At 43.0% G+C, this 14,595-nt stretch overlaps 1 protein-coding gene across 2 annotated transcripts in view; it reads right to left on the bottom strand.

Annotated features, from left to right (window-relative positions):
- Nucleotides 1–25: 25 nt before the first annotated feature.
- ncln (nicalin) overlaps nucleotides 26–14,595 on the bottom strand; it is a 36,095-nt gene continuing 21,525 nt past the window's right edge. The window contains exons 9-15 of one of the 2 annotated variants that reach the window (XM_084308697.1): nucleotides 14,195–14,421; nucleotides 12,555–12,642; nucleotides 12,421–12,459; nucleotides 11,908–12,071; nucleotides 6,730–6,783; nucleotides 6,447–6,525; nucleotides 26–6,202 (exon numbers count right to left, since the gene is read on the bottom strand). In XM_084308697.1, the coding sequence (XP_084164823.1) occupies nucleotides 6,140–6,202; nucleotides 6,447–6,525; nucleotides 6,730–6,783; nucleotides 11,908–12,071; nucleotides 12,421–12,459; nucleotides 12,555–12,642; nucleotides 14,195–14,421 (714 nt within the window). In that variant the 3' untranslated portion in view covers nucleotides 26–6,139. The remainder of the gene's footprint in view (nucleotides 6,203–6,446; nucleotides 6,526–6,729; nucleotides 6,784–11,907; nucleotides 12,072–12,420; nucleotides 12,460–12,554; nucleotides 12,643–14,194; nucleotides 14,422–14,595) is intronic. The other variant, XM_084308698.1, reaches the window with a different exon arrangement.

Raw genomic sequence — 14,595 nt, 5'->3', positions numbered from 1 at the left:
CCCCCCCCCCCCCCCCCCCCCCCCCCCCCCCCCCCCCCCCCCACATTCTAGCACTGTGAATGTTATTTCAGGTGACCTTTTTGTCTTATTGTTATTCAAGCATTACATAGAATATATAGGCTACTGTAGAAGCAGAACAGAGTCACCCTCATGTACAGTACTATCACTACTGGGTGTGTAGAGGCGCCTGTCATCATCACCACCATCACTCCAGACAACACCTCAGTACCCAAGACAGGACCCCGGGTTCAGCTATTGATCCTGTTGACACATTATTCTCCAGTAGCCTATATTGACCAGACACAACAACAAGCAGCATGTCGTCTGGGGTGAGCTGTGTTTGGTCAAAAGTCTCTCTCTCTATATATATATATTTCTCTCTCCTCTCTGCCAAGAGAGACCACACAGACCAGTGTTTGTGGGGAAAAGCCATGTTCCCCTGAAAGGCTACTTTCCCCCGTCGACCCCCTTTCCATTTTCCCCTCCGTCCTCTTGACTCTTAGCTGCGAGGTGAAGGTCAGGCGATGCTGAAGGGAAAGCGCCCCGTCGCTCCACACATCCGCATTCATGTTGCTGGTGGTGATGGGGGTGTGACAGTGCACGCTATGGGCCGGTGTTGTTTTACCAACGCATATTGATTTTCATATCATTGCAGAGGTCGATGGTGACCACAGGCAGAGCCTGCTGGGTCCACAGGTTCACTGAAGAGCGGGTGGGGGGTGGCTCTCCGAATATTGATGGTATTTTTAATGTGAAGGAAATGCGTTATGAAATGTTTTTAAGGGGAAAATCTCACTTTTCGTTTTATTTCTTTTAACATTTCTTTTTTCTCTGTTTTGTTTTATTTGTTTCTCCTCTAGCTGTTAATAGGCATTGGACATATTTACTTGTCATTCATTCCTATATGGAAAATGCATTTTCACATTTTCATTCTTTTTTTTTGTGCTTTTGTGTTGCATAGCATCTGTTGTTGCACTGAAATGAAAGCATACAAACTGGTTGCTGGTTTAATGACGACAGATAGCTTGATTGACTTGATTGAATGGGTTTGGGGTATCATCCTTATGATTTGGTTTAAAAAGTCTGTATTTTAATAATTTTGATAGATATATGGTTCACTCAGAAATGGACAATGGCCCTGAACTTTCATGTAACGATAAAACCTAAGTATGATAAAGAAAAGAATTAAGAAAAAAGAAGAGAAGAAAAAACATATACCGGTATATGCACACACTATGGTATTCCAGAATGCATGACATTGGAATGGTATTGGAAAATATGCTATGAAGTTGTCTTAAAAACAAACGATTAAGAAGAAGAAAAAACAAATGGCTACGTAATCTTAACCTCTTTATCAATGTGCAGAATTCATCTTCAAAGTGAACTCATCCAAACAGACCACACTCACTCTAAAAATGGATCTGCCTCCACCCACTCCTTTGCATTTGAATGTGCTCCTCTCCTGGATGTGTGTGTGGCATATATGATGTGTTTGTGTGTGAGTGTGTATGCTGCGCCACTCCAGGAATTCTTTGCTGTGACTGACTGAAACAAATAATGGGGTGTATCCATCCTTCCTTCTCGATCAAATTCAAGCTCTTGTTTTGATGAACGGCATGCTTGTGCTGCTGGAACAGGCCACAGATGTTGTCGCTCGTTAGTAGGCGAAGTGTCCATCCTGTTTCAGTTTATGGGCTCGTCTTCCAGATCCCCATGGCCAGCTAGCTGGCCAGGCTAGTGTTACCGTCAGTGCTTTGGGGATTAAAAGTAGATTATGATTTTACATCAAATACTGTCATTGTTGTTTCTATTATAATTATTGTTGATTTGTTTTTGGAATTGCTGCTGTTTTTATCGGAGAACACTGTTTGTATTCCAATCGTGTACGTCCTCTTGTCCTCCTGTGTACGAGTTGGTGATAGATTGCTCAGATGAGGTGTCCTGGGACTGGCTAGTATTATTTAGAATCTAGATCACAGTAATTTGGTTTGTCCCAAACCTGTTCCCCTTCAACTTGTTATTCCTCGTTCGATATGAAACATTATCTGAAGCGTATGTATGGCATCTAATACATGTACTAGAAGGCATAGAATATATACAGTATGTTTACTGTATAAAACATATATATGATGCTTTTCATAATGAGTTCATTTTCATCCAGAAGCATAGAATGTGTACTATTTTCATAGCCATGGCTGTTCTCACTAGGACACTGAGCTGGCCTCTGGGGGACAGGAAGTACATGTTCTGCCAGCTCATTAATTCCCGTGCCTCCCATTTAAAGTTAGACCGCCGGTGTTCTAATACATACTGTCTATCAGTAGTTCTTCTGCCATTGGTCGTGTTAATTGATTATATAAAAAAAGGAAGAGCTCAGTCTGACTTGGGGAGCAGAGTTTTTGTGAACCCACAGGGACTGTGATGTAGATTAGACGTGAACTGGTTCGTGAAGTCTACCACGGTACAGTTTATAAAAAAGGTGTGCACTTTCCCTTTGCCCAGCTCCTCTCCTGTCTGCAACACTAGTCACTGCAGACTCTGCAAATACCTTCCTGTGAGCTCAAACTACTCACAGCAAATTAAAATAAAAATCTGTTATAAGACAAGTTGCCCTGCTTTTAAAAAGAGGGGAAATTTTTTTACCAAATTCTATTAGAATGGTGAGAAAAGGTGGGGTGGGTAGTAATATTCTTTCAATGCAGATTTGGCTATTCTTTTCTTCAGCATTTGATACAGCGTTGGCTCGAGTTCAGGTCGCCTTGGTTTAAGATGGACGTTACATGGGAACCATTTCACAGGCGAAGCTCAATATGATGCAAAACATGTACTTTTTCACTTTGAGCACAACAAGCCTCTTAATGAGTCCCTCCTCTTATCTGTATTAATGCTTTAAGAAAGTGCCAAAAATGTCCTAAATCACAAAATCGATGTGATCAGGGAGAGGGAGGTTTTAAGTGAAAATAAGGGGCTGTCGCTCCACAGGTATTTCTTACAAATTGCACTGTAATTTATTACTATTATTTTTATTGTTCATTAGTAGATAAGATAAAGTAGAAAAGCGAGGAGAATTGGGGGGGGGGGGTTAATAACTCTGGACATGGGAAGAATCTGATCAAATATGTAACTGAATCTAAGTTGAAAGTGTATTTTAAGAAAAAAAAAGATTCTTTCTTTTTTGGACCATTGACACACACTTTTAAGGTCTACCATCACCCCTGCCCCGCCCCGACTGTTGACAGTTCCACCAATCTGACCACTTGATAAAGACAGGTACTTACTCTTTTGTAATACAGTTTTAATAATTCCATTCAACCAGTGTTATTGTATGTTTTTTCCCATAAAATAAAACATGTCAATTAAGGAAGAAAAGAAAAAGTGCAAATATTTTATTTCAACAAGTTCAATTCTTTTTTATTCATAACTGATGTCATTTTTCATTGCAAGGATCAAGTGTTGTGAATGAAAGGAGGACAGAGAAAGGTTTTCAGAGTTAAATTCAGTGCACAGAGAAGCATAGTCTGCTTCAATAAATTAAAATTCATCGATATGTACCACACAGTATTTCCCTTGTGTAGTTAATTAAATTAACCCGTCTGTTCATAATTGACATAATTATGGAAGGGAGGGGGGGGGGGGCTTGTGGGGATGAATGCAGTAACACAGGGATTCTACATTACAGCACACAAGCGATCATTTGCTCAACACAATGGTAGCATTCATAGCGAACGAGGAAAGTCCAGGGTCTGAGATTAGAGTGTCCATACCATGGAAAGCCATACGCACAAAACCTTCCATAAACGTCAAAATCTTTAGAGTGCACTTGAAAATAACACATCTGCTAATGAGAAGTGTCTTACTGGTATTACACACCCCTGTTACTATTAGGGAACATCTACTGTATAAAAACTAACGCAGGTTTGATTTGACTTGTCTTGTAAGGCCAGTAAAAGTTGGATGACAATATGTCACTTTTTCAGACTCCGAACACATTAGATACCAATACAGCCATCGTCTCTTGATAAGAGTAATGGGAGAGGATTTCATCATACTGTAATGTGTCAGTTTGGTGCTCGCTTTGTCACAATTTGTTGCAAGAAGCTCATACAGGCTCTGATAAAAGATAGCATTTGATAGATTTCATGTGAGCAGTTATCAGGGTCAATTTCCATCAATTTGTACAAAAAGAAAAACATTGTGAGCAATTGAAAACAGGTCACAGTCAAACAACAGTAAACCATTTTTAAGTTGAAATCAAAATGACCTAATTGAAGTGTTTGTTTTGCTTAATTGATATAACCGCGATCACTGTATTCTACCAGTAAGAATGGGGAATAATGTATTATTCATACATACAGCAGTATACATTGTTCTTTCAATTCAATAACACCTCTTGTAATTATTTTGTAGAGGTCACTAAAAAGCAGGTCAGATTATCTACACACTACTTCACATTTAATTTAGACAGCTCGTCTTTTACGTAAACAACGTTTGGGGTTAGATAAGAAATATTTCATTGCATATTTAGAAAGAAAACTAGGATGACTAATATGACTCATTCTGATAACAGATCTCACAGCAACTCCTGAAAGATCATTGCTCTCCATAGCTGCCAGAGAAAACACGGAGTGGGTTTACATGCATAATGATATTCAGCATACCAGCCAATATCTTGGTTAAGGTGTTCGACGGGATAAGGCATTTATATACGAATTTTCACATCCTGATTAACAATATGCCTGTATAGTTGAGTACACAGAATAATGTGAGTATTACCACGGTTACTAAAGAGCGTCTTTGAACACTTGGATTTCTTGTTAACGGGTATGTTGGGAGGGGAAGTAGGTATCACATTAAAATGAGTAGAGTCCCGCACACTGGTTGACTTACAAACAGTTTTATTGGATACTATGTTTCGATCATCCAATCTTCCGTCAGGTATCTCCTGTCATCAGGTATAGGGCTCATATTTTAAATTTTTTATATAAAAAATACCATGAATAGGAGATGAAAGTGCAATTTTCATGACCAAGATGAGTGTGTTAATGGTCAAATGTTAGTTTTTGTTGAGACAACTTCTTTGAATGTACCAGGTCTCGTTTTGGCAAGCTACAACTATGACTGCAGACTTTATGCTATTAGAACAATTATTATTTGCGTTGTTCCGTCAAAGGTAACTACATCTGCAGCCAAACCTGACATTACAGAAATTTGACAGAAAATACAGTTTCCCTGACATTTTCCAATATATATATATAGACATACATCATATATACTTTTCCAGGTCTGGAAAACACTATTTTCAAATCCTATGACTATTCCAGGTTTTTCCATGACCGTATGAACGCTGCAGGTATCTCCTGGTGATGAAGGTTGGATGACCGAAGCATAGAATAAGATATATATAGATATAAGAATATCAAAGAAAAGTACCTCAGTACTTTGGACTTCCAGCCATCATAGTAGGGAAATTAGCTTATCCTGGCTATTGCTATCAGGATACACTGTTTAGACGGACTACTTGGGTATCCTAGATGATATCGGAATATTAATGTGCATGTAAACACGCCCACTGACCACAGCCGACTTGAGTTTGGCAGAATAAACGCTTAAGCACTGAAGGGGGAAAAGAAGGAGTGATCTGTGTCTCTACTTGCCGGTCAACTAATGTAGATCTCAAAGATCTGGATAGGTTTCAGCTATATACATAATTGGCTCCCTCTTGCCAGTCAAATGTGAGAAATATTCAACCACGGGCGCTGACACCTATCCTGTACTTTATGATCTACAGAAGATGCCGGAGGTTAAGAGGCGACGAGAATAATGTGATTTGTGATGAAGGGTAAAGAATGACAAGACATCTTTGTTTATGAGGACAGGGAAACCTCAAAATGAATCCTGACTCTTTTAGTAGACGACTAGAGTTGACTCTTTTAGTAGATGACTAGAGTTGGCAGCAAGAAAGGATCCGACATCATTTTTCGTTTTCAGAAGGAAAGGGAAAAAGGCGATAAGACTGGCTTGAAAAAAAAAAAACATCACAATAAGAGCTGTTTTGGTCCAGTCACTGTGTTCTTACTGGCGAGAGCCTGCGGAGGCTGTAAGGAAAGGGGTGGAGTCTGGTAGGAGGAGGAGGAGTGGCTTAATGAGTCTTGGTCTTGGGCTGGGTGATCCTACGGACGATACTGTAGAAGACTCCAAAGTTCTGGGGAAAGAGACAGGAGAAGAAAGAGGAAACGTCAATGAGCCCCTTGTTTCCTGGTGAAAACACTGTCCACCAACTACACACACACACACACACACACACACACAGACACACACACAAAGACGACTAACTATAAGAGAGGATGAGTGGGGATGACAGTGGTGCGTGAAAGCCAATCTGCTCTCATGTCATGCTCAGGTCGAGACAGCAGTGTGATTATGGTCAATGCTAGATGAACACCCACCTGTATGGCCAGATACATGACTCCCAGGTATGCTGCGATGCAGACCGCCAACAACAGGTCAAATATGGCAGGTTTCACCCTAAAAAGGAACGAGAGGCGGCGTGAGTGATCGAGAGAGAGATAAGACGAGTCAAACAAGAGAAGAGCGCTTCAGCTAACAAATGCTGAGGCTACACAGATGGGACTAGCGCAGAGAGCTGAAGAGCTTTTAAAAGACTAAATCAATAGAACCCTCAGCGGAGTGAATCATCAGAGGGTGAAGTGAAACCCCATTATCACCTACCTATAAGCATTCATCGTCTGCTTGAGCTGGTCGTAGAACACAAACTCTGGGTCCCTGAGGAAGAGCAAACAGCAGTCGTTACCACGTCATCCGCAGGAAATGGCTCCACTATTAGGGCCGTCACTCACAAAATTGGAGGTTGGATGAATGACCCCATTACCGGGAGACTTGGTTTGGAACTCATTCAAAGCTTACATCGTTCAATATGAAATGCATCAACCCGGGTTGTCGTCATTGGCTTGATTTATGGCATCATGTTATTATCCCTCATGGGGAAATTGGTTTTGCAGTGAAAATCATTGTATATCAACACCACAGTACATACAATATGTAAATACAAACATTCCATAAAAACACAAGAGAACCATGCACTGGTTGACTGGATGCTTGCCAAGCGGTGCTTACTGGGATAGGCCATGGGGCAACAGTTTCATGAAGCTGTCATTGTGTCAAACCTAATAGACACAAAATGCTGCCTTCAGACACTTAGTTAAGAAAAAAACATGCAAGGTGTTCACGCACAGCACGCATGGGCGACAATATAAACTGGCCCTGCATCTGATTTGTTGATAGATCTTGGGATTATTTGGTTATTTCATTATCTGCGTTATACAGAAGAAATCACACTGACACTCTAGAGGCCGTTTCAATGAGGGTGATGAGATTTACAATATCAGTTCTGATAGTCACTCAAACATTCTTAGATATATATATATACAGTTAGGTCCATAAATATTTGGACATTGACACAATTTTGGCTCCGTACACCACCAATATGGACTTGCAATGAATCAAGATGTGCTTTGTGTGCAGACTGTCAGGGTATATACATCCAAATCAGGCGAGCAGTGTAGGAATTACAGCAGTTTCTACATGTGCACTGCCCTTTTAAAAAGGAATTGGACAAACTAACAATCCATAAATAAAATAGTCACTTGTAATACTTGGCTGAAAATCCTTTGCAGTCGACACAGCCTGAAGTCTGGAACCCATAGACATCACCAGACACTGGGTTTTGTCCCTGGTGATGCTCTGCCAGGCTTCTATTGCAACAGTCTTCAATTCCTGCTTGTTCTTGGGGCATTTTCCCTTCAGTTTGGTCTTCAGCAAGTGAAATGCATGCTCAATTGGATTCAGGTCAGGTGATTGATTTGGCCATTGCATAACATTCCACTTCTTTGCTTTAAAAAACTCTTTGGTTGCTTTCACAGTCTGCTTCAGGACATTGTCCATCTGCACTGTGAAGCGCCGTCCAATGAGTTCTGAAGCATTCGGCTGAATATGAGCAGATATTGCCCAAAACACTTCAAGAATTCATCCTGCTGCTTTTGTCAGCAGTCACATCAGACCAGACCATCAAGTGAACCAGTTCCATTGGCAGACATACATGCCCATGCCATATCACTACCACCACCATACTTCACTGATGAGGTGGTATGCTTTGGATCATGAGCAGTTCCTTTTCTCCTCTTCCCATCATTCTGGTACAAGTAGATTTTAGTCTCATCCGTCCATAGGATGTTGTTCCAGAACGGTACAGGCTTTTATTTAATGTTCTTTTGGCAAAAGAAAAACTTGAAGCTGGTCTTCCTGTTTTTGAGGCTCACCAATGGTTTACATCTTGTGGTGAACCCTCCGTATTCACTCACTGGTGAAGTCTTCTCTTACTCTTGGTTGATGATTTTGACACAGATACGCCTACCTCCTGGAGAGTGTTCTTGATCTGGACAACTGTCATGAAGGAGTTTTTCTTCACCAGGGAAAGAATTCTTCCACCACATTTGTTTTCCGTGGTCTTCCGGGTCTTTTGGTGTTGTGAGCTCACCAGTGCATTCTTTTCTTTTTAAGAATGTTTTTTTTCTATACTGTATCTCTCTGATGGGGTTGTTTGGATGTTCCTGCCTAATGATGGCTTGCTTCACAGATGGGGACAGCTCTTTGGACCTCATATTGAGAGTTGACAGATTCCAAATGCAAATACCACACTTGAAATGAACTCTAGACCATGTATCTACTCCTTGTAAATGAAATAATGAGGGAATAACAGACACCTGGCCATGGAACAGCTGAGCAGCCAATTGTCCAATTACCTTTGGTCCCTTAACACTTTGATTGCCCAAGGTTAAATTCATGATATACCATCCCTTGCCAGCTCTATTTAACATGGAGAAGTTCCCCTTCTTTGCAGGGCTATAACTTTTTTAATTCTATTGCTAGATTGCCATTATTAGGGCCCATTCAATGTCCTATATGTATTGTTCATGGTGTAGCAACGTTAAACTTTTTCATTCACATATTCATACTAAAATATGGTCTAAAGTATAAGTATGTTTTCATCTCTTTCTGCAGCTTTCTCCAGAACGTGATTTATAGCCCCAAATGCATTATATTGATGATTAAATACAGTTTGGTAGGAATCTGTGCGAGATAAAAAATTTCAACTGGACGTACTTCTAGAATTTACTACACGTCATCCGATGTTGACCGGATGGGCGAGGGGGCGTTTATAATTCCGTGGGCAACGTTATACCATTCATCTAATGTGGGTCATATGTTCATCATAGCAGTTTATATCGAACACGGTAATACTACACGCTAAAACTCACCCCAGTCTCCTCGGGCCGTTGGGCGATCAGCGTGGAGTAGACAGTTTTCGATTATGGGATGTTGAAATGCCCGATCTATTTCCAGGTTGTATAATAGTATATACGTCCAAATCATGTTGTTTTTTCGAGTTATTTCCACCGATCGATGTTCACTGTGTGAAGACAGAGTCTCTCTAACATTAGCGAGTGCCCGGACCCCATATGGAGTGAGTCCTGCCGGGTTAAAGGTTGATATCCGGTTTCGATCTGCCGATCGGCCACCAGATGGCGCTCTTGAACCGCTAGAGGGTTGAGAGGAGATCAGCACTGTGTGTCAAGGCTCCGGAACGGAAATATGATTTCGATCACAGATTTTTGAAATATTGATATCAAAGACGAGTTAGGGCGTCCTCGGCAACTTGAGCATGGCGGGGAATGACGAGTTCCGGCGTTTTCGGCAGTTAAAGTGTTAAAAAGGGCGATGCACATATATATATATAAATTGTTGTAATTCCTACTGTTCACGTGATTTGGATGTGAATACCCTTTCAAATTAAAGCTGCAGGTCTGCACTTAAAGCACATCTTGATTGTTTCATTTCAAATCCATTGTGGTGGTGTCCTTTTCCACAAACTAGTGTATTGTATTTTAATGGCAGAGCGCAGTTCACTAGCTTTGTGTGTTACATTTGTAAATGTGAAAAAGACTAAAAGTAGCCTTCTACCAGTACATCCGGTAGAGACTAATCTCTACCTTGGCAGATTTCTACCAGTATACCAGTTCAACCGTTATAGCACCCACCCACATGTCAGGTTCTTCCCTTTAACTGATCCTAAAAACAGAGCCTCATTTATTAGGAGTACTGTGGCTCCACTTTGAAGATGCTTCAGGAAAACGCCCCCCCTTTCAAAATCTACCACCTTTGCCAGTAAACTAGCACAGTACCTAGATTCCTCAAGATCTCTAGTTTCATATGATAGCAGTATATTTCACACTAGCTTAACACATTCAGAGCCGGCCGGATATGACCAAATTAGGGCTTGTAGGCCAGCGCTTTAATCAATGGGAGGACGGGGATATTTGCGAACGCTTAAACTATATCTTAAATTATGGCTATGGGTCTAATACACCCGTTGCTTATCAATGACTTGCTTGCAGTCAACATGTACGAAACGGATTGTTTTTTCATCTGTACATTTCCGTTTTAAATAAGAGTATAGTTTGAGATTTCTAGTAATTCCAGAGAAAGACGCGATAATACCACTTTAGTGGAATACACAAAACACGTCGTCATTTTTCGGCTGATTTATGAATCGTTTTCAAATAAACGCTAGATTATCGATAGTATATGTGTCCTTATGCACGCTAGAGAAGCGGGCTGAAAAATCGCTTATCCGTGCATTGCTCCGCGTCAACGGCACGCACACACACACACACACGTTGTGACCGCTGTGAAAAAAAGATCTGATTAACCCAATACTGGTAACATAGATTCCTTACCTCACATCTGATGTTCTGCAAAAAGATGAATCAAATTCGTGATCGCCATTCCAAATATTGATCGCGTTTATTGATCCAACGTTATAGTCGAAAACATAAACATAATCGACGCTGCTCCCAGCCTCCCCAGTCAATGTGGTAACACGATATTGCTTGCCCGAGAAGGGAAACCCGGACCGGAGTTTTTTTTCCTGATGCACAGTCCCAGCCAATCCAATCCAATGATGTGCAATACCATCCGGGAGACGATAGGCGGCGGTATTCGCCCTTTTGCGAGCTCAGACCCATTCCCAACAATAACATCAGGTTGGATGGATGAAAATTAATGGATATCGCTAATAAAACAAATAACGATTAAAACCCGACTATACTCGTGATTGGCACTCAAGCGATGGCGAGTTAACCCGACTATACTCGTGGTTGGCACTGAATGGGTTAAAATATGAGCCCCCTAAAAAAAAAAAGCTATTCAAACAGTGGGATATGGGTAACAGATGAGCGTAGGTTATAAACTTGAGACTAAAAAGCATTGTATTGCTATAATCTACAGAATAAATAGGTAAATGCAAGTAGCCTAAAACAAATTAAAAGTGTTAGGCAGGGGTAATATCTTCAGCTTGCCAATGGGCAACGATAGTCTCTGTCCCCCAGTGGCCAACACACCGACTAGCCTTATTCTCTGTGGGTCTGGGGAGGGTGTGGACTACACTTGCCTCCTACAATTGATGTGGAGTCAGCGGCGAGTCACCAGCCGCTTTTTTTCACTGGGAGAGCATAACTGGGAGTTTCAGGACTCGTACCCCATCGGCTTCCGACCCATGAACACTGCCAATTGTATTCGTTTATATTGGAACGTCTGACCAAGCCAAAAGTACTGCTACCGGGAATTGAACCCGGGTCTCTGCAGTGGTAGGTGACTGCGTTTACCTCTACACTACTCAGACGCCGCGATTCGTAAATTATTTTAAATATCGGGGGAACAAGTGGCAGCCCTAGTATGCAATGCATTTAGCAACGACAAATGACGGTTAACTGAAAGGTGTGTGTGTGTTAACATGTATGATTATGCACACTGTCCTACCCTGGCCATTACCTTTTGTCTGCTTTGACATAGTGTCTCCGGACGTCCTTGAGATATCGTCCTAAGTGATACTCCAGGGTGGACACCACGCTGCTATCCTTGTCTACCAGCTGGGCAGCACGGGGCTGGGCTGTAAGCCAGTCCACCACCGATGACAGATGCTCCTCCTGTACTTGCTGAGGGGGACACACACACACACACACACACACACACACACACACACACACACACACACACACACACACACACACACACACACACACACACACACACACACACACACACACACACACACACACACACACACACACACACACACACACACACACACACACACACACACACACACACACACACACACACACACACACACACACACACACACACACACAGAGAGAGAGAGAGAGAGAGAGAGAGAGAGAGTGAGACTGTCACCATGAGCAAGTGGTGATGAGTTGGCCAGCACTCCCTAATGCCACACCTCACAGATATAAAATCATGGACAGATTGAGTTGAACAACTCACCATTTGCTCAGTAAAGATCTGCAGGTCCGCTGGAGCTCCCTGTGCAGAACAGACAAAAAAGGTTGCTTAATTTGAACTTGATTTGTGTGTATAAATGTATGCGTGTTTATGTCTGTGTTTGTGTGTGGGTGTACCTTCTCAGTGAGGTTGTAGATAACCCTCGCTAGAGCCTCTGCTACCACCTTAGTATTCCTGCTCAGTTTCTTCAGGTCAACATGAGGCCTGCAACCACAAACATAACCACATCCACAGTTGGACCATATGGAACAACTCTGCTTCAACACACCAGAGGAAGTCAGAAACTGAATGCAGAGCATCTATATAATACACTGTATATATCATACACAACCATAGGCCTGCAAGAGTGCACAGATCTGTAGGCTGCAGTTAAAAAGGTATATACAGTATACTATATACAGAAAGCAACTTGCATCATCAGATTAGACACTCGCATAGAACAGACAGATGGTAACACTACCGGCACAGACAGGGTGGGAGAGAGAGAGGCTAGAGCAGCAGAGAGGAACAGACAGGGTGGGAGAGGGAGAGGCTAGAGCAGTAGAGAGGAACAGACAGGGTGGGAGAGGGAGAGGCTAGTACAGCAGAGAGGAACAGACAGGGTGAGAGAGGGAGAGGCTAGAGCAGCAGAGAGGAACAGACAGGGTGGGAGAGGGAGAGGCTAGAGCAGCAGAGAGGAACAGACAGGGTGGGAGAGGGAGAGGCTAGAGCAGCAGAGAGGAACAGACAGGGTGGGAGAGGGAGAGGCTAGAGCAGCAGAGAGGAACAGACAGGGTGGGAGAGAGAGAGGCTAGAGCAGCAGAGAGGAACAGACAGGGTGGGAGAGAGAGAGGCTAGAGCAGCAGAGAGGAACAGACAGGGTGGGAGAGAGAGAGGCTAGAGCAGCAGAGAGGAACAGACAGGGTGGGAGAGGGAGAGGCTAGAGCAGCAGAGAGGAACAGACAGGGAGGGAGAGGCTAGAGCAGCAGAGAGGAACAGACAGGGTGGGAGAGGGAGAGGCTAGAGCAGCAGAGAGGAACAGACAGGGTGGGAGAGAGAGAGGCTAGAGCAGCAGAGGAACAAACAGGGTGGAAGGATAGGGCAGCAGAGAGGAAATTAAACAGACAGGAGTAGGATTGGGAACAGACATCTTACTACATCGGGAGGCGCCAAAAATCCCAAAAGCTCAGACCCCCAGCACAACCTCACACAGTCCAGATCTGACAAGAACAAATAGATATCAAGAACTTTAACCAACCCAACCATGGACTGTTCCAGCTGATGCGGTCTGGAAAGCACTACCAGTCACACAGCCAGAACCAACCGGCTGAAAAACCAAGCCATATCAGACACGTCAACAGAGCCCACTGACTTTATTTAGTATTTTTTATCTTATTCTATGCTAATTAGATTTATATTATTAGATGCTGCTATGGTTGAGGAACCACAACAAAGTGAATTTCACAATTTTTGCTGTAAAGTACTGATTGACGTGACAATAAAGGAATCTGAATCTGAATACAATCATAGCCGAAATATTATGAGATGTATTCACCATGCAGCCAAGTCTCGTCAGGGCTCCGAGAGAGAGTGCATAAAAAGGGGGGCCTAGTTTGGGATGGTAAACGACAAGACACGGGGGTATGACGGATGGGGAACGGATGGCGGAAGGAAGGGGGGGGGGGGGCGGGCGGGGGGCATGGGTGGTTTGGGGCTGTGATGGAAACACTTTCTTCTTCTTCTTCAGAGATTGAGAAACTTGCAGTAATGAACCCACCCAGCAGGGGGCTCTCCCGCTCCATAACGAGAGGAGGGGGAAACTGACCGCACGTCCATGATGCTGGCGCGCTCCGCCAGGCGGTGGGACGACAGGTGGGACAGGGTGAAGGCCGGCAGCCGGCGGATCCCGAAGCGCTCGTGCTCCCAGGCCAGCGTGTCGTCTGCCAGGTTGATCTTCTTATGGACCATGGAGAGCTTCACCTCCGAATACTGGTTGGATATCACCTGGGAATGGAATGGATGGAGAGAAGGAGGGAAGGGGAGGGATGAATGGAGGTAGGGGGGAAAGGATGGATGGAGAAATACAGTACAATAGATCATGAACAAAAAGGGAATAACAAGATAAAAGATTAAAAGATCAGATGTAGCACATGAAGATAGGGAGGTAGGGTGGTCTAA

This window comes from Notolepis coatsorum (genome assembly GCF_963971535.1).
Source record: "Notolepis coatsorum genome assembly, chromosome: 2".
Taxonomy (NCBI): Eukaryota; Metazoa; Chordata; class Actinopteri; order Aulopiformes; family Paralepididae; genus Notolepis; species Notolepis coatsorum.
The sequence above is the reverse complement of the archived record's forward strand: the minus strand, read 5'-3'. Positions and strand labels throughout refer to the sequence as shown.